This window comes from Platichthys flesus, chromosome 13 (genome assembly GCF_949316205.1).
Source record: "Platichthys flesus chromosome 13, fPlaFle2.1, whole genome shotgun sequence".
Lineage (NCBI taxonomy): Eukaryota > Metazoa > Chordata > Actinopteri > Pleuronectiformes > Pleuronectidae > Platichthys > Platichthys flesus.
This window is the reverse complement of record NC_084957.1, coordinates 7,508,365-7,532,253: the sequence shown is the minus strand read 5'-3', so window position 1 is coordinate 7,532,253 and position 23,889 is coordinate 7,508,365. Positions and strand designations below refer to the sequence as shown.

Here is a 23,889-nt window from a genome sequence, read left to right as displayed (position 1 = left end):
CAGGTAAATAAAGCATGACAGATGTAACACTGGACAGAAAGCTACTGAGCTACCGAAGGGGGACACATGAATAAAAAATAAAGAGGAAAAAGAGTTGAGCTGAAGAGGAAGAGTTGTTTTTCTAAATATAAATGAAACATCGCACTATACAAGTATGATGATAAAGCAATGCACAATATCATATTTACTTTTTCAGGACCTTGGTGCATCATGGCCTCCCTCCTCGTCATTTGGGATAAAAATCTTGATTTTTATCACGACTACCACCTCACATGTTCCTGATCTAGGATCTGTGATGTTTCAAAAAAAAAAATTCACCCAAAAAATTGCTAGGCCTCAATAATGGATATTCATCTATGTTCAAATTCTTTAAAATCGCATAGAATGAGAGACCAGGATATAAAGTGAGAGCTTTGTATGTGCAAATTATATCACAAATTCTGTCGCGCGTGATTCTCCCCCTTCACGCAAGCTCATCTCGCCGTAATGGATTTGCCCTGACGCCTCCTAACCAAAATGAAATGCTCGGATGACAAAATAAGAGGTGGCAATTCAAACTGGGTGTGCTAAATCAGCTGACATTTCACTGCTCCTGAAGGTCAAGTGTTTTGTCAGCGTGGACAGAGGCTGGCAACAAAGCTGCCAACATCAGGTGAAAGATTTACTGTCCACATGTTATCCCAGCAAGGCGTGAACGTTTCCGAGAGGAAGGGAAAAGGCTGGCGAACGGGGGGGTTGAGGGAAAAGGAACCCTGACACTGCAGTGGAGGTTTGCATGTAGACTCTTAGAACGTCACAGCGTGTACGTGTAAAGGAAGTAATGCTCTGTATTTCAGTTTGTGAAAAGCAAATGTGCATAATTTAAATCTCAGAGTGAAAAAAAGATTGATAGTTGTAAAAACAGACACAAATAGAGGGAGACGACTAACAGTGAAGAACGGGATGAAACCGCGTTGCAATAGATTTGAGTGATTGATTGTTTTTTGATCTAAAGCACAGTTTGAAAGACAGCAGTTTATGCACAGTCATATGTAATCATAAGTAAAGTAGTGAAACTATAAAGCAGAAATCTGTTGAATACACTGTCTCTATGCTGCTCTCTGTATATGCCCAAAAAAAGGTTTATATTTTCTTGGCGAGTTGTTGGTTTTCTCTTGCTGTTCAAAAAAAGACCCACAAAGAATTTAGGTAACACCAATTTCAGATTAGCAGCTCACGGCTAAGCTACTAATCTAAAAATCTGTGAGTTGTCGAGTGTCGGAGACAGAAACAGGCAGGGCTGCTGGAATCTGCAGGGGGGGGGGGGGATTTGGAGCACACAATATCTTTGTTTCATCACCCTGAAGGCTTTGAATCAGGACCCTCAGAAGGTGGAGCTGTAAAGAAACGGTGTCTCCTGTCAGTCTGTGACGCTAACGTCAGCTCCAGCAGATGCAGAGCGGCGCTGTCAACGTTGTTGCCAGCCCAAATGAAAACAACACTGTGTGATGTGACTCAACCGCAGTTTGTCGTTACCGTACGTGGGCCACTCTGCAGATTCCATCAATAATAAAATAACACCACTTCTTCATGTTGTGACTTATTTCAAGATTCAAGATTTTTATTGTCAAATGCACAACAATAACATTAAGAAGTCGCTGGCAGTGAAATGCTTGAGTCTCAGGCTCTCTTCTAACAATGCTCAAGTTATTACAACCTATACAATAAAATAAGATAGAAATAGTGTAAAATAGAATAAAATGGAATATCAAATTTAAAAAAGAAAATAATGTATATATATCAAAATATATATAAACAACTGAGGAGAAAATAAAACATCAAAAGTGCAAATATGCAGATATGTCACTTATTGGAATAATTTAGTGTGATTTTAGCTTTAAAACCAACAAAGGAGAGCTATTGGTTCATTTTGGGGATGAGAGGTATCAACCCCAGGTTGAGGTATCAACCCCAGGATCTGATTCTAGCCATCTACCCGTCAGTCAGTCTGTATGTGGAACGAACGTAAATCTTGTGAACTGCTCATCTCATTGACCAGAGCCTTGCAGTCAGTGGGGGGCTGGGCCTCAACGCTCAGTCTACAGACCGAGTTGAAATCATCTTCTTCTACATTCTCTGATAAAAAAAGGGCCCGCCAGCAATAATATCTGTCTCACCAGATCATTGTGATGATTTCATTATTCTTATTTCTCCAGTTTGGACTGACACAGACGTTCATGAGTGTTGTGGGTGCTGATCTCCGTCACGGTGACAGCCTCACTTACTCTTTAGTAATTTATCTACAAAGTAAAAGCACACTTATTTTGTAGCTGCAATGCTTTATACCAAACAGAATTACAAAGCTGTTATTTTGAAAAGAACTCGGGTTAGAAGATTGTGTAGATTGCTTAACAGAACTCTGAAATAACACTGGTTAAGTAAATATTGTAAAGTTATATATGACAAGTAATCAAGCTTAATCTGTTTGTATGAATCCAGTGTAAAAAAACAGAATACATAGAATGTATTCTGCACCATAGCAGCATAAAAACACTAATCAGGACAAAATAACAACTTTCATAATTAATCATAAAAATAATCATATATTGGTCCGAAAAAATCCTGTATTTTCTCAAAGTGTTCAGCCTTATGAGAAGTGAAGCCCGCTGGTTGGTCAGGATGAAGTCTTCTAATGTTGTTGGTCATATTGTGACTGAAGAGGCTCTAAGGCTATAATCTTTATCTGCAACACAGCAGTAGCTCTCCAACAGCAATGGTAAAAAGGCGAAGTAAATTCAATTCTGATGGAAATTCTTAACCCAACATTGATTCTACTAAGATTTACCAAACAGTATAAAGACATAACCAGGGTCTCTCCACAGCCACTGGCCTCAAAGACGCCCAGTAGGAGCTAGCAACATTAGGAAGGCATTAGGTTGAATTATTTAACGCTTTCTATCATAGCATATTGTTCCATAAGCTCTGTGTGCATTATTAAGTAATTTAGAATGTCAGGGTTTTTCCGTCTGTACAAACATCACGCAGGAAGGGGGAAAAAGCATTTGGTACATTTGCTGCTGACCCAACCTCTGAGCCATTTGACATATCATGGCATACGCCCCCCGAGAGGCAGCTACAAGGTATGCCAAACATCATCATGAGGACGGCCTGCTCGCGGTGGTTCACCCCAAAAAGCCAGACAGATCTGGACAAAGTATCACACCTGTCATGACACTTTAGTGTTTATGTACTGTAGCTCAAACCCTGTTTTCATTAACCGTAGCCAGGAGTGCCCAGAGAGAGAGAGAGAGAGAGAGAGAGAGAGAGAGAGAGAGAGAGAGAGAGAGAGAGAAAAGGTAGTTAAAAAGCACATTTGTTGAGACAACATTATGTGAAATGTGTGTGGTTACATACTCAGATAAAAAATAAAAAATAAAGACAAACAGCAAGGGCCACAGCCTAGTGTGTGACAAGATATAATTCAGAATAAAGGCCAAGTGTCCAGCCAAGCGGACAGACGAGCCCCTCATGTTCAGATGACGCCAGGGGTAAATATTCACTATGACATTTGTGCTCTATGCTATTTCCATCGGCGGAATTGTAGCCAACTGACATTTTCATCCACGTCGCGCTGGACATGATTTCTACATTTCAAATCTATTGAAAACATCAGACACACAGGGGGGGGGCAACAACGCGTGGGGACACGGAGCAGCACAATGTGAGGTGTTGTTTGATGAAAATCTGAAATATCCCCGGATGTGAATTAACAGTGAGTCTCTCGAGCTTTTCTCTGGATTATATCAGTTGACTTTCAATCAGAAATGTATTTTACTTCAGTTTTGCCTCCATTTGGTCGTAACAGTAAACCAGCACACTATTACTGTAAATGTTCAGTCAAGCTCAGCTCAGTTCACCTTTTTGAAGGTGAATGACTCAAATAATCTTGCAGACACCCTTGATTTAACATATAAAGTCACCACTGCTGCTTCTTCCCCCCCCCCAGACTCTCTCACTATTGTATTCTGCAGACCGCTCGGCCCACAGCAGCTTCATTGAAGCGTGACATTACACTGCTAGCTAACCGCTTTTCTCTCATTCACATTAACCATGGTATTGTTGGTTATCTTACTGACATTTCCTCATTTAAAATCTCTAATCTTCCCTTTTGACAGCTGGGTAATATTTGCAGAGATTTTTAATTTTTTTGGGCCCAATTAGTTTAAATTTAGAAACTGTCTGCAAGACGACATTAAGCTTTTAAAGTAAGTAATTCTGGTTTGAACTCAAAATCATCCCACATGCTGCTCTCTCGTTTGACGCCTCTAATTAAGTGGCTCAGGTCCATGATCTGTAATGTGCCCTCCGTCTGTGAGTTACTTCTGTGCAGTCGGACTCCAGAAAGAGTTATAAAAGCAGAAGAAATCACGCTGACTTTTCTTTGTATCAGTTCACGTCCCTACCCGGAGCATTTAATTATCGTTGTTTCGGTATCTATTTTTTTGCACTCCTGCGTAGAACTGAATTACACCGTTAAGGTGTCTCTATTTTTTTGTCCATCTCCTGCATGCGCTATCCCCCCCAAAGTAATTAAACCTTACGAGCACGAGGAATGAACAAGCACAAACCCATTATGGTGGCACTGGTCTAAAAGCAAGCTTGGTTAATTTTTCAGAGGAATTTTCCACTAATGTATTCAGAGAGTGAGAAACTTGACAAAATAAAAAGCTCACATTGGAACTAAGAAGAAAAGTGTGCTTGGCTGAAGGCTTTCCAATAATCGTAGCTATCTGCACGGCGAACGTACAATTTAAAGGAAAAAAAAGGCTAAATGAAGTTTGAGTCATTTATATTTTTAAGAAAAATGCATGTTCTCTACTAAAATAATTTCTAAGCTTCACCAGAAAAGAGATCAAAGTCTTTTTTCCTACATCCACTGGCTAATGAGTCGATTTGAAAGCCGGGACGGACAGCAGGACTGTGGGCAGTGGCTTTAACTGGGTGTATTTGGGTCACTGAAGCAGAGGAGATGCAACTGAAACCTTTCACACTGATAATATAGCAACTTTGAAAATGACCCCTTCACAACCATTTAATAGCTTTGTTGCTGTAGGAGGACGTCAGAAACATTTATATCCAGGAGGAAAAAAATAAACTGCGACATACACACTTCTTTTATTAGAGCTAATTCATTTGACTTTTTAAAATGTCTGATTAATCTAATCAAGGAAATAAATGCATTCTTCATCTATTCCTGTTTGTTCTTCATTAGGTAGATTCTTACTCAGGCAGAGCTGCCTTGGTGGAAACATACATTTCTCGCACTGCTAGACATCGATCAACTCCCATATGAAAAAAACCCATTTTGACTTTCGGATTCCGACTTTAAATTTGACTTCACTCTATCAAAACACTCATTCCTCCCCATCCCTCCGTGCAGAGACCGGGCTGTGAGTCATCTTGCGCTGCTCGATAATTTCAGCGCCCTTTAGGGAAAAGGTAGACAGTGTATATTGATTGATTTGGGCTGGATATACGCTAAAACAAACAGATATCTTGTTCTAAAGATCAAATTCTTCACTAACTCTGGCGGCATTAACAAATGCATCTGAGACCGGGCCCAAAACACAGGCACAGGATAATTAGTCACACCAGGCTCGGAGTAGGAAGGGCAGGGAAGCAATCTGACTGAGGGATGTATTGATCCCTCTGAGAGGGAGGGGCACCCAGTCAGGAGTCATGATCAATCTTGCGAGCCCGGCTCTCTCAATCTGTGATGAAACCTGTGTGTGTTTGTATGGGGAAGCATTCCATCTGCACTCTACACACTCTGAATACACATGTTTGTGTGTGTGTGCAGCCACATTAACACTACCGACAGCCTGGTGTATGACTTGTCAGAAAGAGACAAATGTCTGTGTGAGTAAAAGACTCCCAGGGGTTAGAGAGAGAGGGGGAGAGGGGGTTTAGCTGTACCACAACATCGGAAGCCTTTATCGTGGAGTTAAAAGCCATGCCTTAGCCACAGATCCCCCTCATCAAACCCACAGTGCAAAGCGTGGCACGGCGAGGGGTTTTAAAACCGGCTCAGGGAGTGATAGAAAAGGTAAATCTTCCCCCAGATATAAACTGTTTGCATATTGGTGTTATCCAGCGGCTGGTCACAGGTGGGTTTCATCTGATTAGACAGTGCTGATGCATATCAGGAGGAGCAGCCGACCAACTGCACCGTAATTCATCTTCCTCTGATACGCTGGAGGAGGAGGAGGAGGAGGAGGAGGAGAAGCTGGGGAAGGAGTAGAGTGGGACCAAAGTGGCTTGTGAAAGCAGCATTCCACCTTTTGCCTTCATTGCGTAGACAAGATATGGAATCAGTGGTCTGTTTTTTTTGCATATTAGGAAGGGTAAAGAAGGGTTAAATAGAGAAAAGGAGCAGGTATTTTGTTTGTTTATTGGATGTGGTGTAGTAATGCACGGCGCTGGCCTCAGGGTTGGGTGTTTGGATCAGATATCAGACAGCATGCTAAGCTGCAGGGACACCCACAGCAGTGGAACTGCAGACGGGTAATTGACAGCCTGTTGGAGACGAAGCCAGTCCAGATAGCCAGTCACTTTCACGCTCCCACACTCCTCGCTCTCCACCAGGGGGAAGGAGGATGGCTGTGCGAGACGTGTCAGCGTGCGTTTGTGTGTGTACGCGTATAGGAGTGTGTGTGTGTGTGTGTGTGTTGGGTGGGTGGTGTACTATTAAGGGATGTACAGGCTTTGACTCACTGGGGAAGTGGATGTCACTCTCACAGTCATCTGCACATAAGAGGGAGGACCACACTCTTGTATCTTTTTACAGACGCATCGGCTCGAAAAACCACATCTTACACACCACGGCACGCCCGGGTAAGAGACGTGACAAATGGTGTGACCTTGCCCCCTCTGCCCGTGTGCATGTGTCAACATGCCAGCCAAATGCAAAACTTGTTTCCCAGTGGAAATAAAGCTGGAAACCGTAGCAGTATGTAGTTTCGGTGACTCATCTCCGTCTGAGTGCAATATTTTTCCTTTGCTCACCAATTGTTTTTTTCTTCCCCACGTGAACCACACAATGGGCAGAATATTTATTGAGATCATCTCAATAACGTCTCTTTTTGTGACATTTATTCACAGTATTGATTCACATAAATGTAGTTTTGGATTTCACGCCATGAAGACAGGACAGCTGAACAGGGTCAACATCATCCGTGACGTATACTATTAAACATTCAATTATCTATTAAACACACAACAGGGGCTTCGGTACAATGACAGACTGCAGGCGGAGAGCTGCTCGCTGTTGTCCCCGTTAACCCGTGTTTTTATAGATCACCTCACATGCTTCCCTATAGCTGTTTAGCTATCTCCATGAATATATGCAGAAGGGATCTGTCCTTGCTGAGAGCAAAATCTGATAATGCAGCAGCAAACACAGCTGAGAGTCAGAGCAAACCAATTCAGAGCTCTGTTTGAAAAGAAAAAAGCCAAAGGGCTCACTGCTCATCTCAGCGTCAGCACCGCACAATAGATGAACAATTATTCAGAGTCAGACTAGGAGAAAAATATTAATCTATTTATTCATGGCTTGTTGAATCAGCTTTATCTTCTGTGATTAATCCAAGTCAATAATGTAATCTTTAATTATAAAGAATGGCCTTATTACCGACGTCAAATAATTACGCTAGTCCAGCATGCCGAAGAGAGGAAAACAAATTTCACTGCTGTGTGGTTTCTGTATTTTTCTCCCTTAAATTAGAGCAGCCAGACGACTGTAAGCATTCAATTAAGCCTTTTGAACTGTGACTGAATGCATAGTGGGAATAAACTAATATATTACAATATAAGTATAAAAACTCATACATGCATTTCTTGAAATTGAGGTATTTAAAGCATAAAACATTTATCCATATCTCATTCAAATGCAATGATTCATTAAATTATAAGCATTAGTAACGAGTAGAATACGGCAAAATGCAAACCTGAGATCTAATGCCCCCCCGCCCTCAATGGTCCATTAACCGAAAATCTATGATGTCGATAATATTTCAATTATATTTCATCATCTCCCAGATTGATCAATGGAAAGAAAACACATTACAAGAAGCCGATGTGGGAGGAAGAAAAATGACAGAGGGTTTTGTATGTGGGCTTGAACATGTTTGCATGTGATTAATATCACAACACCTGTAATATTGGCTTTTTTCATGCCGTACTAAATGATGTGGGCTTTAAAGATACAACTCACACACGTATGCAAACGCAAACAAATGTTTGCGTGTTTCATTTGCACCGTGACTTTTACATTCTGTTCCCAGGACTTCTTCCTCCCAGTGCTTCCTCCGCATGCACTCCCAGAAGTGCATCCGCAGACTAAGTGATTTGTCATGCACGGAGGCAGCAAGCAGCCTGTAAGAAATCTCACTGACAGCCCCAGGAAATGCAGATCACATCGCCAATGCAGACAAAACAGCAGCTTTGGGAACTTTAAACGGGATCCTAATCTGTGATGAAGTCACATGCCGTCCACGGAGAGCGATCGGACGTTTCATTCACTGACAGGGGACAGACGTTTCCTGGATGTCAGAATTGCCCGCTAATGAATGTACTCAGGGAGGGCAGGGTGTCAAAGTGTCAGAGGACATTGCTGTCAAACTTGCTCCAAGCACATTATAAACTTTTAGAGTCATGGTGTTGCTTTTTGGGTTTTCCGGCTGCCCTGAGGAGCCTGATAGAGCAACTGAGGATTTGTTGGAGGGGGATCCATTCTCATGTCACAGGTGATTTGATGTCCCCTATGTGAGGCTGTCTTTGAAGACAACTGGGAGAAATAAATACATCCGTGCGTCGTTAGAGAAACCGAACCAGAGGCCGTGATGTGTCTTTCTCTGGTCTAATTTGGCACATCACAGGTAATGTAGCGCCATCCATGTGATGAGACGGATCCTTTAGGTCTCAGGAAGGTGAGCATATCAATGTTCAACATACCCTATTAAGACTTGACACCTGCACTTTGTCATCACAAAAGCAATTGCATATTCCTTTTCCTGTAGGAGAGATGGGGAAATCCATCTCCTGCAAGGACAGTGCCTTTAATAAATAGTGCACAGAACACTGGCACAAACTCTCCCTCTTTCCCCTGATCCCTTGCTCCCTCTTTCTCGCTGTCTTTCTCTCTCTCGCTCTCTCTCTCTCTCTCTCTCTCTCTCTCTCTCAAACACACACAGACACACACACAGAGACACACATTTTCCCTCTGATGGAGATTGTTCCATCCCTTTTAGTCAATCTGGCTAATGCAAAAATCATGTATGTCTGTCTTTAAATATTTAATCTTAACAGCAGCAAGATTGAAATACAACGTTGAAGAGGCATCACTCCTTCTCTCCTGAAAGGTACAAGAGCTCAGAGGGAGAGAGAGAGAGAGGGGAGAGAGGCAGCTGCTCTGCAATGACAGAAAGAGCGAGAGGGGGAGCAACAGGGAGAGAGGGAAAAGAGAGGAAGACGAGACTCCGCTATTTTCTATGACAATTGTGTTGCCACGATGCACTCTGAGCAAACCGAGTTGGAGGCAGCATTAAAGCACAGTTTGCCCAGGAAAAGTGTCCAACCACATGTGACAGCTCTCTGTTTCTCTGGCTTGGGAGTCGCCTTTGTTCTTTGACATAATAGATTCTGGTTCAGGCTGTAACACTCGGCTGGAGAGCAACACTGTTGCTGCTAAGAACTTAGGTTGAAGAGAGATTCAGCTCAATGACTGAGCCGAAGCCATGAATGTTGCATGTAGACATGTATCGTGGGAACCACATGGCCCCGGGGGATGAGTGCAGGCACAGAGAGAATTTCAATCCCTCTTACTCCTTGGTGTTCATTCTACTTTCATGCTCCTCTGTAGTTTGGTATGAACCAGCTCAACCTTGTAAAGTTATGCACACATGCTTCGGCTAAATGTAAAAATGTTTGAATTTGTACTTATACGAGGCTTGTCAACTAAAGCTTTGATGGAACCACTGACGGTGAAGGAGTTATCAGATCATGTGAACTTTGAGAAACTTTTGCACTCACCACGGAGAAGTCCTCGGCCGAGCAGTTCTGTCCGCTGAAATTGCAGCTCATGAGCATCTCTTCTAGCTGATGTCCCGTCCTGTTGAAGATGTCCTGCATATCAGGGGCAGGATACATTAAATCAGTGGGTTTGTGCCCATCCCGGTTTTTGGGGGGCAGACCTGTGAAGTTTGCCAGGTGGTAGATGTCGGCATCAGTGAGTGCGGAGAAGCGAAAGCGGTTGATGTTGCAGATGGTCACAGCGGGGAAAACCATCTCGGGGCTTGCCTCCTCGTTGAGAGCTGTGACATGAGGGTGCTCCAGGTAAGAGATGGCACACTTAGCTGCATGGTACAGAAACAGTGCCAGGGAAGTCAAAAAGGCGAGAGCCCAGAGAGTCTGCCGGATGCCCAGGCGACCGGACACAAAGATGTGGTTAATCCCATGGAGGGAGCAGGAGTTAGCAAACCCGGCCAAGTCCTTGGCTGGAGGCGTGCAGCTCTCCTCGATCAGGCTCTCCTTGTCCCCATCCTGTTTGCTTTTCTGCTTCTCATCCTCCTCTGCAAATTTGATTTTGCAAACAAATTCGATAGGCATGGGGGCAGCCAGGTCTGCGTTTTGGTTTTTATTTTAATGGCAGCTATCAGCCCCGGATCACTTCACTCCCACTTCCTTGGCTTTTGTCCTCCGAGCAGGAAACAACTCCACAAAGAAGAGAAAGAGACAGGGGAGAGTTTGTTGCTGCTGCCGCTGCCGCTGCTGCCTGTGCTCTGACTGATAGTGCTGCTGCTGCTCCTACCGCCACGGCTCCTAGTGACTAGTGCGCTGCTGATGCTGCTGCTGCTGCTGTGCTGTGCTGTGCTGTGCTGTGCTGCTACTGCTCCGAACGCTTGTCTCACTACTTGATCGGCTCACACACTCTCGCTTATCAGCATTAATACAGCTGTCAAAAAACAGAGGCTTCCACGCTGCCTCAGACCCACGGAAAGAGATGCAGCATTTTGAGACGGGCTAAAATAGACACAGGGCACTTAATAATTCATGAGAAGGTAGCATTGTGATTATTTCCCCCTCACTGACGCGAGTCACAACTTCCCCCGGTCATCCACATGCCTCCCGCAGACAGCATCCCCCCCCCCCCCCCGCTCCTGCTTAATCCACATGCTTGGACGGTGCTTTTACTTCCTGACCTGAATAAAGTTGGAGTTAAAGGTTTTCCTTCCAAACATGCAGCGTTTGATGAAAATCACAGGGGTCGTTGATTTTTAATGCAACCCCCCCCCGATAAGGTCTCTAGAGAATCCCTAATTGAAACAATAAAGAGGAGCGTGAGATGAGAAATTGAGCACGAGGCAACTACTGGCAATCAATCTTGTCTTTGCAACCCAAAAAAAGTAAAAGACTATTGATCCTGCGAACGTGTCCGTCAGAGATTGAGAGAGGCAGTACAACGGCGTTCCCTTATCAGGAGCTAATGGCAGCATCACAGGACTCAAGCACAGGGTTGAATCAGTGAACGTCTCCTGATCCGGACATCAATGCTGCGAAAAGATGTTGATATAAACTATTGATCTGCCTCCGTCCCTCCCCTTTAGCGTGTGTGTCCCGGTGCTGTTAATGGCCCTTTTCCAAGTTGCCAAACAAAATTATGCAAATGCGAGGCAGAAAAGGGAGCGCCCTAATGCATGTTATTCCCCTTTAAATGGAATTAGTCATGCGGGTCACATCACAGGGGGCTGGGACCTCTAGAGAAAAGGCATATTTAAAAGTTAATTCAACCGCTCTAAACACACGTGCCGAGTCAAGGCGGAGAGAGCTTCAGAGAGGCAGAATGGATGCACACGGATACAAAAGAAATCAGGTTTGTTCTTTTACTCCTCACCCTTTTTCAAAGTATATTATAACATTTTAAGCTAAGGGCCTTTTTGAACACTAAATGCTAGCAATGATAAGATGGTTCAAAACAGCATATTTGTTGGTGACCAAAGGAAAAACGTCCATATGAAAGCCTTTTTTTCCCTCAATGCTTTTTGTCAGGACAATCCGACATCTGCCTTTTACACCTCTATCCAGCAGAATTGTCTCTGGATGGTTTGTTCTCCTGCTAGATAAACAGAGATATGGTGGATATTGCCTTTACTTGATAGAAGTGGAGTGTGCGTGGTCTAGCTCAGCCCCTGGCAGGCACTGAGGTCTGCTAACCACAGTGTTTTATGTAGTCGCTCCCAGAGGATCCTGGGCTTATTTACAGTCTCACACAGAGGGAATGGAAGCTCACAGTCCACGCCATGACTAAATACCAAATGTGAGTAAAAAACACACGGCCACATCTGGCACATGAAAATAATTCAAGGAGCGGATGGCATTGTATTTGTTTGTCAGAGCCAGTTATACTCCAAAACCCTGGGCCTGTGTTGTGTTTGATGCCCTGAAAATGAAATACAAAGGATTAAACGCTGCTGACCTTCAAGTTATTTTGGACATTGTGAATAACATGTAATTTTGCACAAACATTAAAACCCAGCAGCAGGGAATTTTGTGTGGCCTCACAGTCTCTCCTAACACAACAGCACATTATACAAATACTGAATTCCTTGATCCATGAGCACCTTTATCCTCCTTTTCAAACACAAGGCTGCGCTGTGAGTGTTGAGAAAATACAAATAAAAAATGCTGGGAAGGTTGAAATGTGCTCTTTTTTATTTGTTTATCAAGAAATAAAGGCAGTTCATTGAGCTGAAAGGTGAGTTGTGTGGGGGGGATGATGTCCTCCATCAGAGGACAGGCTGACACTTATCATCTCAGCCAACAGCTGCTTCTATTGGACAGTCGGTCTATCACTGTGGTCAACTGATGCTTTTCTTCAGCTCACTGTCCAAAGGGTTGGGTTAGAAAAGACAGGCGCCCATCACAACCAAAAGAAACAAATTATCCCTGACTGGTTGCAGATTTGTTTTTTTCCAAATATGAAATTGAAAAAATGTAAAACGCTGCAGGGTAGATGTGAACATATAGTGGACACTACAAAGCTCAACAGTTAAAGATATCTGGCAATCGACAGATAACGGCCGATTCCAAAGGGAATATCTGAAATGCAGCTGATGAAGTGAAGGAAGGAGGTCTCACACTGCTCTGAGTAATTTAGACAAAGCTCTTCTTTTATTTGTTTTTAACAAAGTAAATCCAGAAGCCACAGTCAGAGCCCCCGGTATCCAACTCAGCATCTGAACTGGAAACATTTAAGTTCTGCAGGTTATATGTCACCACTGCCTCCCCTTTCACAGTCAATAACAGATTCATAAGTAACAGCTTTGTGGGGGGGAAACACAATTCCCACAAACTACACAACATCATCACAGAATCGTGTCGTTCTATTCCGTTGTGTTGTTTTCTCTTATTCACTTGCAAGCCCCCCCCCCCCCCCCCCCCCCTTCTCTCGTCCACGCACCAACACTCTCTGTATCACACTCAGAGAGAGTCAGGAGGCAGAGAAAATACAACTTTGGTTCTAACATCAGTAAAAATAATGAAAAATGTCTATACCCCTCACCTTAAATATACTAGTGTCAACCAGCGTTAGGTTCCTGTAGAAGAAACAGGCTATAATGCCAGAGTCTAGTCAGCAGGTTTGTGTTTTCAACAGGGGGATCTAAGAGAGCGTGCGATACATGTTGAAATATTGATCCAGATCATAGGCCCATGAAGGTGTTTCTCTGCCTCTTCCTGTTGAATAAAATCGAAGCTGAAATATTCAGGAACACAGGTGCTGCCATCTGGCTTTTTTTGGCATAATCCGAAGCCAGAGTCTGCGCAGTAGCAATTAGGAGATGGAGCCGCGATATTTTGAGCTCTGGCCAATGTACGCACTCTACAAATTGCGAATCAGTCTCAGCTGTCAATCATGACGTTTCACAAACATTTCAAATAACTAATTAAAACCAAACTTTAACTTGAAACGCATCAGTGTGATGAGAACAACCTAAAAATGTATTTCACCTTTACTGGTTTAGTTAAGGGCTCATCCACAACCATGGACAGCTTGTCTTTATGACTCTAACTACAGCCAGCCACCAGGGGGCGATCAAGATGAATTGTCTTCACTTTTGGTGTGCTGTCATGTGGTCTCGCTTTATATAGTCTTCTGTCAAACAGAATGTATTTGTTTAGGTAAAGGTGACTTTTTCTGCCAAATCAATTTTTTTGTTTGGGGTCAAAAACAAAAAAATGGCGGCTTACTCATCATCTTTCTCCAGAACTTGGAGCTACATGTCATGATCACATCAATAGGTGTTCTAACATTGAGGTAACAGGGTTCACGACTAATGCTGCAGCCAGCCTCCAGGGGGCCATCTAGATGATTTAGCTTCACCTATGTGGAGCTGTTATGTTGTTTTCATACACAGGCTATGATCCAAATCAATACACATTATTATTCACCCCTGTTTTTTCCCCAAAAGTAATTTACAGCAATCCAAGAATAATACGTTTTTGGACAAAGGTTTCAGAAGATTTGAGTGTATTTGCTTCGGTTATCCTTCAACGTATTTAACAACATCTATCCATGTGCCAGTGTGAGCTGAATCATCTTTTTGTCAGAAATTTGCTGGGGAAACTTGGGGAAATTTCGGTATTAGATTAAACATCTCACATATTTATATCTTTAGAAGATTTGAGAGGAAGCAGAAGTACGATCATATAAAATTAACTGAAGTTAACTGTATACATTTTTTGTTTATGTAGACTGGCCCCAAGAAGTGAAATCGTCTTTTGAATGACCAGCAGAGGGCAACTCCATTGGTTGCAAAAAGTAAGTCTGATTCTATAGAAACCTAGGATCAAAGATGGTTTCTGAGCTCTTAAGTCGTCCCTATCACTCTGATGTTTATTTAAGTAGAGATTTTTAGGATAAGGTTGGTTTTATTAGTTTTTTTGATAATGTAAAAGCAACATGGATAACTGATTCACAATTGGTCGAGTGTGTGTATCGGCAGGACCTTTATACCATGGTATAAAGGTCCTACCATGCCCCCGCCCCCCCCCCCCCTCGCTCCAGATGATGTCATTTTTGTAAGGTGGCAGCATTTCTATTTGGAATTTTTGGGCTTAATTTCTGGATTGTGTGAGGAAGTGTAAACATGTCATCCATCTTTATATACAATCTATGTTGGACATGCAGAAATGAAGAGATATTTGAATCCCGCAGGTCTCAAGTAACGGATCTGACAATTTTCCTCAAATAAAACTGACGGTGCATTTATCTTTTATATCTTTTTCATCTTTATAAAGTCTGTACTTCTGCAGGCACTTTTGTGTAGTTACAGTATTTTGTAAATAAATTAGTTTACACACAGATACAACACTGTTGTTAATATAACAGTAACTACACAAATGCAGCTTTAATTGCACGTTATTTAGTGACGATCTACCGATTATGAAAGCCTGAGGTCGCTGGGGTTGTCTCTCTTACACAGATGACTGGAAAATATAGGAACAGGATGGAATCTAAACTGGTCAAGATTGACTTGGCTATTCTTTCAAATGTGATTAGAAAAAAGCTGCTGGCAACGATATTTCAAATCATTAAATGCTGAACACTGTGGTTCTCACTTTGAATGTAAATAACGAATGAAATTGATACTGGCAGGGATCAATTCTTAATCAAATGATGAATTTCTATCAACTGATTTGTATTTAGTTTAGGCTAATGCTCACATGTCAAACAGAAAAAGGCCAGTCACACATTTACAGTCATACAAACGTGTGCTCTAAAGACACAGTGACATTGTTATTTTGTATTTTAGGACCATCCTGTATCTTTGCCTCAATCTTTTTATGATAGAGCTCAGTGGAAAAAAATAATGCTTGCTATGCACTGCGATTCAGCTCCCAAGGTGCAGCCACGAGATATGCCTGTGCAGTGACAGATTTGACATACACTTCCCATAACTCGGTTCACGAGCACCTCAACTTTTAGACTTGCATGTGTGTAATTTCCAGTTGAAAGGTATTAATTTGTTGATAACAAATAATAAAGACTCAATGCAACAGAGGCGGCTGCCACCTCAGCACTAACACAGGCAGGTATCTGTGGTCAACAGAGAACCTGGCTCTGTGGAGCCGGCAGGGAAAATGTCAAATTAGCATAAAAGCCACAAAATATTGTATTTCTTGTTTTTCTCCATGTTTCATATTTGAAGGCGTGGAGTTGTCGGGGCGGCAGACGTTGTGCTGATATTTGCTCAGTTTTTTGCTCGAGCAAACACGAGGGATCTCGGCTCAATGAGAAGACAAGTTTGAATGAACTGTTACAGCTAAATAAGGATACGTACTAAAACATAATGAAGACACTAATGTCTGTTACGGTTTTTCTGTACCTCTATCTGATATCTAGTGTTTCCCTCTAATATTAAAGCTTAAAAACCTGTCTATAAGCTGTATCCTTAGTATTATATCCACCTTTCTTCATCACTAAGAATTATCATGATTTTTATTAAATCAATATCACTGAGGTCTTTTCAGTACATTTATGTTGTAATATTTGTAGTTTCTGATCCTTGAGGTTTTCTCTTGTTCACAAAAAATAAAATCGCAGGCATGATAATGATTTGTAAACAAGCCGTGATAAAGAGCATCACAAAGACGAATTCAGAGGACGACATCCATGCCCTCTAAAGCCCATTTTTATTATCAGCTTGCTCTGATCTGCATCAATGACACGGTGGCACCACAATAAATTTCCGAACACCCTCTTACTCCCCTGTCGTGTCCATGCAAAATCACAAAGAGTTCTGACTTTCAGGGATGACGGCATCAGCCACCACTGCAAATCTGCAAAAGTTCAATTTCAAAGGACTTTACACAGACAGGTTGACAAGTCACGGTTGTGTCACGGGCAATTAAAGCGAGTCATGGTCAATGTAACTACTCCACTGGTCCTATTATATGGAACCATATGCTTTTCCCACCACCCTTGTTCTGGTTTGTCACCACAAAGTGAACACGGCCCCAGCGTTATTACTACATACAGCTGCCAACCTGTTCAGTCTCTCCGCTCTTCCTGTGCTCCACCACAGACAGCGTGCACGGTTGTAACAGGCTGCGGCCACCTGCTGCTCTGCTGCTGCCTTCACTCTCCTTCCCTCCAGCAGAAAGAACAGAACAATCAGGCAGAGGAAGGCTCGCTTCAGCAAAAGCTTTGTCCCCTCTTCTCCCCATGCAGCACACAGCACTGTCCTCAGTACAACCACTGTCCAACACTCAAATCACTCCTGTATCGAGGAACTCCGTGTGTGCCGCTTGTGTGAACATGGATTTAATGTGCCTAGTATGTATGTGCTCTATGCACTGCTGCAACTCATCTATACATGTACTTTATAGGTCATATGTGTATTAATGAACAGCAATAGCTTGAGTTGAACTTAACCCTGATTGGGAGACAATTTCCTGAGTACGCCATCCATTACAGATCACATGATGTCCCAGAGACATGACATTAAAGCCACAAAGTGGCTTCATTTGGTGAGCGGCACATCCTCGATACAGAGGGGTTCGCAACATAATAAAACATGGAGGGAGGAAATCGGCTCGCGTTATATAAATAGAAAAAGTGGGTTCAACAATTAAATCTAAGTCTTTTGTCAAAAGAAGTGATGCATCGCCCTCGAGTTACCAATGTAGATAGTGTGTGTTATAGAATTGATTTCCGCAGGTTCAAATTAGCAAAGAAAGAAATGTCTGTGAGATGAAACTCTAGTGTTTCCATCAAATACATAGACAGATAGCTGCTCTCTCTCTCTCTCACTCACAAACACACAAACACACACACGCCCCGTCTGTCATTGTTGGAATGGCCATCTGGAACAACAGGAGAAATTCCACCACATCAGTGACCTGGTGGACGGACGGAGAACTTGATAACGTTTTTTAACATCCTCACCAGGAAGGCACAACTCAGCATTACACCAGGACTTGGCATTGGCATACAGCTCTCAGCAGGCGGAACTTGGCACAACACTGGCTCTCTCTGTTCACCAGGATGCTTACGAACTCTAGGGGTTCAAAAGTAATTGGTGAAATATTCAGGGGGGTCAACTAAATAATTTTTAGTGTTTTAAGGAAAATCCTTTGAAGTCACTGCCTTAGGTCTTGGACACCAGCAGATAATGCGTATCCTCCATGGATGGTATCCAATAAGGAGATGCCATATGAACTCTATAGGGCATCTCAGCCCATCTCAAGTAACTGACTCTCCTCACTACTTTTCCTCTTTGGTTGCTGGCCTTGTGTTTAGGATCATCGCCTTGCTGAATAATAAATTATTGTCCAATGAGCTTTGATGCATTTGGCTGAATCAGAGCACAGACAATACTCATGTTTACCTCTCTATCATAAATCATCAATAAGTACCACGTCCATTGGAGTCATACATGCCGGAGCCATAACTGAACCACCATCTGGTTTGACAGATGAGGTCGCGGCTTTGTTCCATCCACACGTTCCTCTTTCCATCATCATCCCCATTTGTTAACTCTATCCATAGGACTTTGTTCCACGACTCAGTTTTTGTGTTTTTGTGCATCTTGTGTTGAATTCACTGAAGTTACGAAGTCGTAATCGTTGAGGAGCACACATGTCCGCCTACATCCTGAGGAGCATTCTTGACTTGATGTGCAGTCGTATTATTGCATTTCCTCTCCATGTAAACATTATTCTCCTCATCTACAAAACTTACGTAGATGTGAACACCTGGTTTTTTAGAATGCGCCCTGCTAATCTTGGCAAACAAGCTTGGCTTTCTTTCAGACTGAGCTCTGTCTCACCTCTCATGGTCACCTTTTCACCCCTCATGCTGACAGACAACTGAAAGGACACATAGCTGCGTGCTGTGTTAATATTATATTTAAAGGGCAGTATCAGGGTTAGGTATCTTACCATTTTCTATGGAAATCAATCAATTGGCACTGCTATTCAACCGGCTTAAAAAGAAGCATCAGAAAGACCAATATTGAGAGTGTTTCCCTCAGGTCAGTACAAGTCATTTGTTGCTAAAACAATAGTACAAGTGACTGAGGCAGCCACAATCTATATAGCTAAAGATTGCCAATTCAAAGTTAAGGACAATATAGCATATAAGATACTGATGCACTTTAGATGCATGGTTTGATCTGCCAGGATCTTAACCGGACCATTGTGTTTTAAATGGAGCAAGGAGATAAGTCCCTGGGCTGGTTTGACTCTGGGCAATCTCAACAATATTTCAAAATTGTGACGAAAGATTGCAAATCAGATTGTGTATTAAAAACGTTGTGGCATGATTTTCTTTTTCCGGGAAAGATCACCCGTCCTTAGGCTATAGCTCCCAAACTGTTCCTTTGATATTGACACAAACTGAAGCGGAAACTTGCAATACTCTAGCTCTTGAGTGTATGACTATTGCTTTATATTATATTTAGGAAGACAGGGAGGATTCATGACTAAAAAAGTAGCAAGAGGCACTAGTCTCAGAGGTCAAAGCAAGGAACAGAAACTACTCTGCATCTTGCCGATATTAACAATGAGCAGCAGCAATCAGAGGCGAAGTAGTTGGACTTAAAAGTTGAGAGAAAGAAGAAGTAGAATGAAAGTAATGTCCAGTCTCTAAGTAAGTTTTCTGGATAACGTGATGATGAAATGGCATGACTACACACACTGTGAGAAAGAATGATCAAAGTAAAGCCCAGTTGTGCTTTTATGAACTCGCACAGTCTAAATGTCGGTTGATTTTTTTTTTTTTTTGGGGGGGGGGGGGGGGGGGATTAGGGTGCTACCACTGTGAGACTCAAACAGGGGATTTGGAGGTATTCACTCACCATTGCATTGCAAATTACAAACACTTTTTTTATTGTAGCTTTCATCCGTATGAAATGTTGAAAAGGCTAGGTAACATATCAGCTTGCGTTAGGAATGGACATGGTGTGGTTCAGTAGCTCACTCATTCTGCTACCATGCTGTAATAGTAGATGAAAGTCAGAGGTTCTACTGCCCTAATGAGAGCTCTCATTATTAAGGCTGTAGTATCTTCTGAAGAACCATATTGGTGATAATTCTTCTGTATTTGTGAGAACATATTCTGCCCAAAGGGAAGAGAAAGAAACATGAGAAGCTTGTGCAGTGGACTGAAGAATTTCCATGCTCTGCACATGAGTGCAAAGAGCAGGGTTCAGTCCATTTTCCATAGCCCAGAGGAATCACTTCTCTTCAAGTCCACACACAGCACGCTACTCTACATGGCAATGCAACATATTGCAAATACGCACCCTCACCATATGCAAAACACGGAAAGGAGATAAACAATGAACGTGACCAAAGGGACATTTGCTGGAGTTGAGAGGTGAAATGTGCATATGCCACGCTTTCTCCATAGGCTGGAAAGATGTGTCATAACAGGAGGAGGCCACAGAATATTGGCTTTTAACCGGTCTTTTTGTCTGTCACCAGGTGAATATTAATGGTTTCTCCTGAACGGATGGAAACTACTCACATGAGGACACAACAAACGGAGGTTAACCTAAAATTATTGATCCAAACTCTCAAATAGCATAAGTTGGCTGTTGACAAAGGGCACCCAATAATCGACTTGCAAAATAGCAGGCATCTGCCTTTATACCTGAAGGTCACAGCACCGAAGCAGGTAGCCGAGGCGAGCTCTTGCTTTCTATTTTCCTAAAGTGCATTTTTTTGGTTCTCTCGACTGATCCCTGCATGAAAAATGAAAGAAAATTTCTCTTTCCCACGAGCGAGCGGAACAAAAGCTAAATGTCACCAGTTTAATCTTTTCGGACCAAAAAACCATTCATGCGAAACATCTGTAATATATGTAGTTTATAGTGAATAATGAATTAGCTTCCTAACAGCGTCATAGAAAAGATAACAACACTTTGCCTCCTCTTTCAGAGTTCACAGTGTCAGGTGTTGTGAGTTGAGTTTTGACAGTAGATTGGAGATGTATCGTCAAGACAGTACAGTGACTACATGTGTACATTTACTGGATTTTTTCTGCAGTTAAAACATCTCATGATAAATTTTCAGATTCTGTTATTTATCCGTATTTATAGCATATAGTCTCCTCTCTGCAGTTTTTTTGTTGTTATACTATTTTAAGACTGATTCTCTCTTTTATACTAATATTTAAACTGTATTGAAGATTCATTATTGTTTTATATTCTGATGTTGTTTTAAACATTTCATTCATGAATAAAGTGTGTATGTTGTTTGAAATAAGCTAAAATAGACAAATACAAATGAATGTGTGTGTGTGTGTGTGTGTGTGTGTGTGTGAGAGTGAGTCATACCATTTGTCACTCTTTCAAAATGAATTGGCACAGTCACCTTCCATTGTAAGACCCTTTGGGTTTTTTTAAGGCAAAAATCTAACTCCTTTTAGACAAACCTCAGCTGCTTTCCCTAGAAGTGAGTCACCACTGCTGTCCTGCAGAGGCACACCTCCTCCTGCACCTACTGTGTTCAGTGAGTGGTCGAGGGGGAGCAGCAGTTTGTTTCCCGGATGAAGTCTGTGCACCACAAATGTGCAAATTAGTTGAACCAGGCATTAAACTGCCTGTAGCCGGCCAGTTGCCTAGTATACCGGCTACATACTACGTTTTGACCAAGTCTTGTTTATCTTGTAGTCACACAGGAGGTTGTTTGTCAAGAATATACCACTATTTCCGCATGTTTGCTGGCTTGTCCAAAAAGTTGTTGCAGTCAATGCAGACAATCAGAGCTCATAGTTTCAGCTGCAGTTGTGTAGTCACTCACACACGAGAACCTGATATGAAAGCGACATTGCATTTGTGAACACATGCAGCCCCTGACCACCATGGATATAATTTAGACGGAAACATCACAGTAGTATCAGTCTACTCATCGCACACAGCAATACTGTATATTTCCCAAAATACTAAACTATTCCCTAATTGAAACTTTGCAAGAGCTGTCCACTGCGGCTTGTTAAAGTATTTTATATTCTTTCCCCAGAAAACTGTCAACTGTCTGAAGACAATAATTAATTACAGAGTAAAACTGAATTGTACAGGAGTCTACATCTTTCTAAAAATGGTGACTTAGCTGGGTCACTGTTTTGTATCAAGCAGTGTAATTCTGAACTATCTAGACTTTTCATAGAGGAGCATGTGATCACTGTGACTGAACTGAGCAGAACGTATTGTTATCATGATCGGTGAGCATTAGATAACTTGTTGGATCTCACTACTGGACAGATGCTGACTTGTTATTCTGCTCACAGCCTGTCAGCCCAGGACAGATGGGATGGGGGGGACTGACAGAATGGCAAGCCTGGGAGGTACCACTGACCGCCCTTCCCTCCCCACCAGCTGAACTAACAACATGCCACATGCATCACGGGTCCGTCCCATCTTTGACTCTGATGGAAGCGGGCCTGCCCTCCAGCCACCCACAACAACAGGGCTCGCTGCCCCCCCCCCCCCCCCCCCCCCACCCGCATCGAACAGCGCCAACAACCCGCTGAGGTCTGAAAAAATTCCATACCCAAAGCTGGGAGACTAGTCTTGCATTAGACAAAATTAATGGACCTTTCCATCAATGGCACAAATAATTGTTGAAAATATATCCAAAAGAAAGTCGAGAGGGGACAGGAGTAGATTTAGGTACTGACGTCGTTATTGGATAAAAGACATCATAATGAAAACAAGATATAATCAGTTAATTCCCTTTTTAGATTGAACCTTTTTAACATCTTGCAGGAGAAACCAAGAACACTTACTTTTCTTATTTACAAAGAGTAGTACTCGACACACTGATTCATAAATTAGACACGCTGTTAGCAAAAGGTTGTAACAACAAGAGCCTGAAAAGGACAGTTTGGATTCTCTGAAGTGGGGTTGCATGAAGTACTTATCCCCAGGCAGTTTATGGCCTGCAGTATATTTGGGTTGGCACTCTCCCAGTTTGGAGAAGCAGGCAGGATTACTCAAGTACTCATATAACCTCACTTCAAATTATCTTTAATGTTTTTCCTTTTTTAAATTAATCTTCATACCTCACTTATCCAGAGGATCCAACATCCTCTGGATGGTTGTAGATTTGTCTTATGGTTAAGGACTTGTCCGGGCTACATTTAGCTTCTTGTATTCTTTCTCCAGTCATATTTTAACATATCTACTGTACGCCTACATGAATACAGGAGCTCAATGTTGTTTCTCTTCAAACCCCTTTGTCCTGTAAGAGACACACGGAGCATGTTGAGGCTGATTTATGCTGCTTCTGCGTACAAAAAGGGATTTGTCCATTTCAAACAATGTATCCGTCACTTCAAAGATACTTCCACCCGTATTTTGGGTTTGGTTGTTAAGCAGCTATTACACCATATACTGTTGGTGCCTGTAGTTTCCTACCAATTCACAAAGGTTGACATGTTTGTGTCCTGAGTTAATCTTGCTGGAACTATTAGCTACACTGTCCCCAGATGATGTCCAGCTGTACTGATCTGTTTCGTCTGTTTCGTCCGTATTTGAAAGCGTTTAGAAGACATATAGAAATGATGATCACAGACTATGGACTGAAGGCTCCGTCTGTTTCCATATACATATCTTAACAAAAGCAAAGTCAGCTATAACTCAAGCTGAGACAGCAGTCGTCACTTCAAAATCATGCATCTGTAGAAGTTCAGGCTCTTTCTGAGAGTTTGGGAGCTCAGGGACATGTCCAGTGCATATGAAGGTCAGGGACTCACAAAACACACGGCCTGGCCGTTTTAATTTTGGAAGGCTCTACAAAGGAGCCTATCTTTACTTCCACCGCTGCTATAAGTGTCGGGTCAAAGTC

At 42.4% G+C, this 23,889-nt stretch overlaps 1 protein-coding gene across 1 annotated transcript in view; it reads right to left on the bottom strand.

Moving 5' to 3' along the window:
* asic4a (acid-sensing (proton-gated) ion channel family member 4a) overlaps positions 1–10,644 on the bottom strand; it is a 74,339-nt gene extending 63,695 nt beyond the window's left edge. The window contains exon 1 of the mRNA XM_062402273.1: positions 10,069–10,644. Within this exon, the coding sequence (XP_062258257.1) occupies positions 10,069–10,644 (576 nt within the window). The remainder of the gene's footprint in view (positions 1–10,068) is intronic.
* Positions 10,645–23,889: the final 13,245 nt, after the last annotated feature.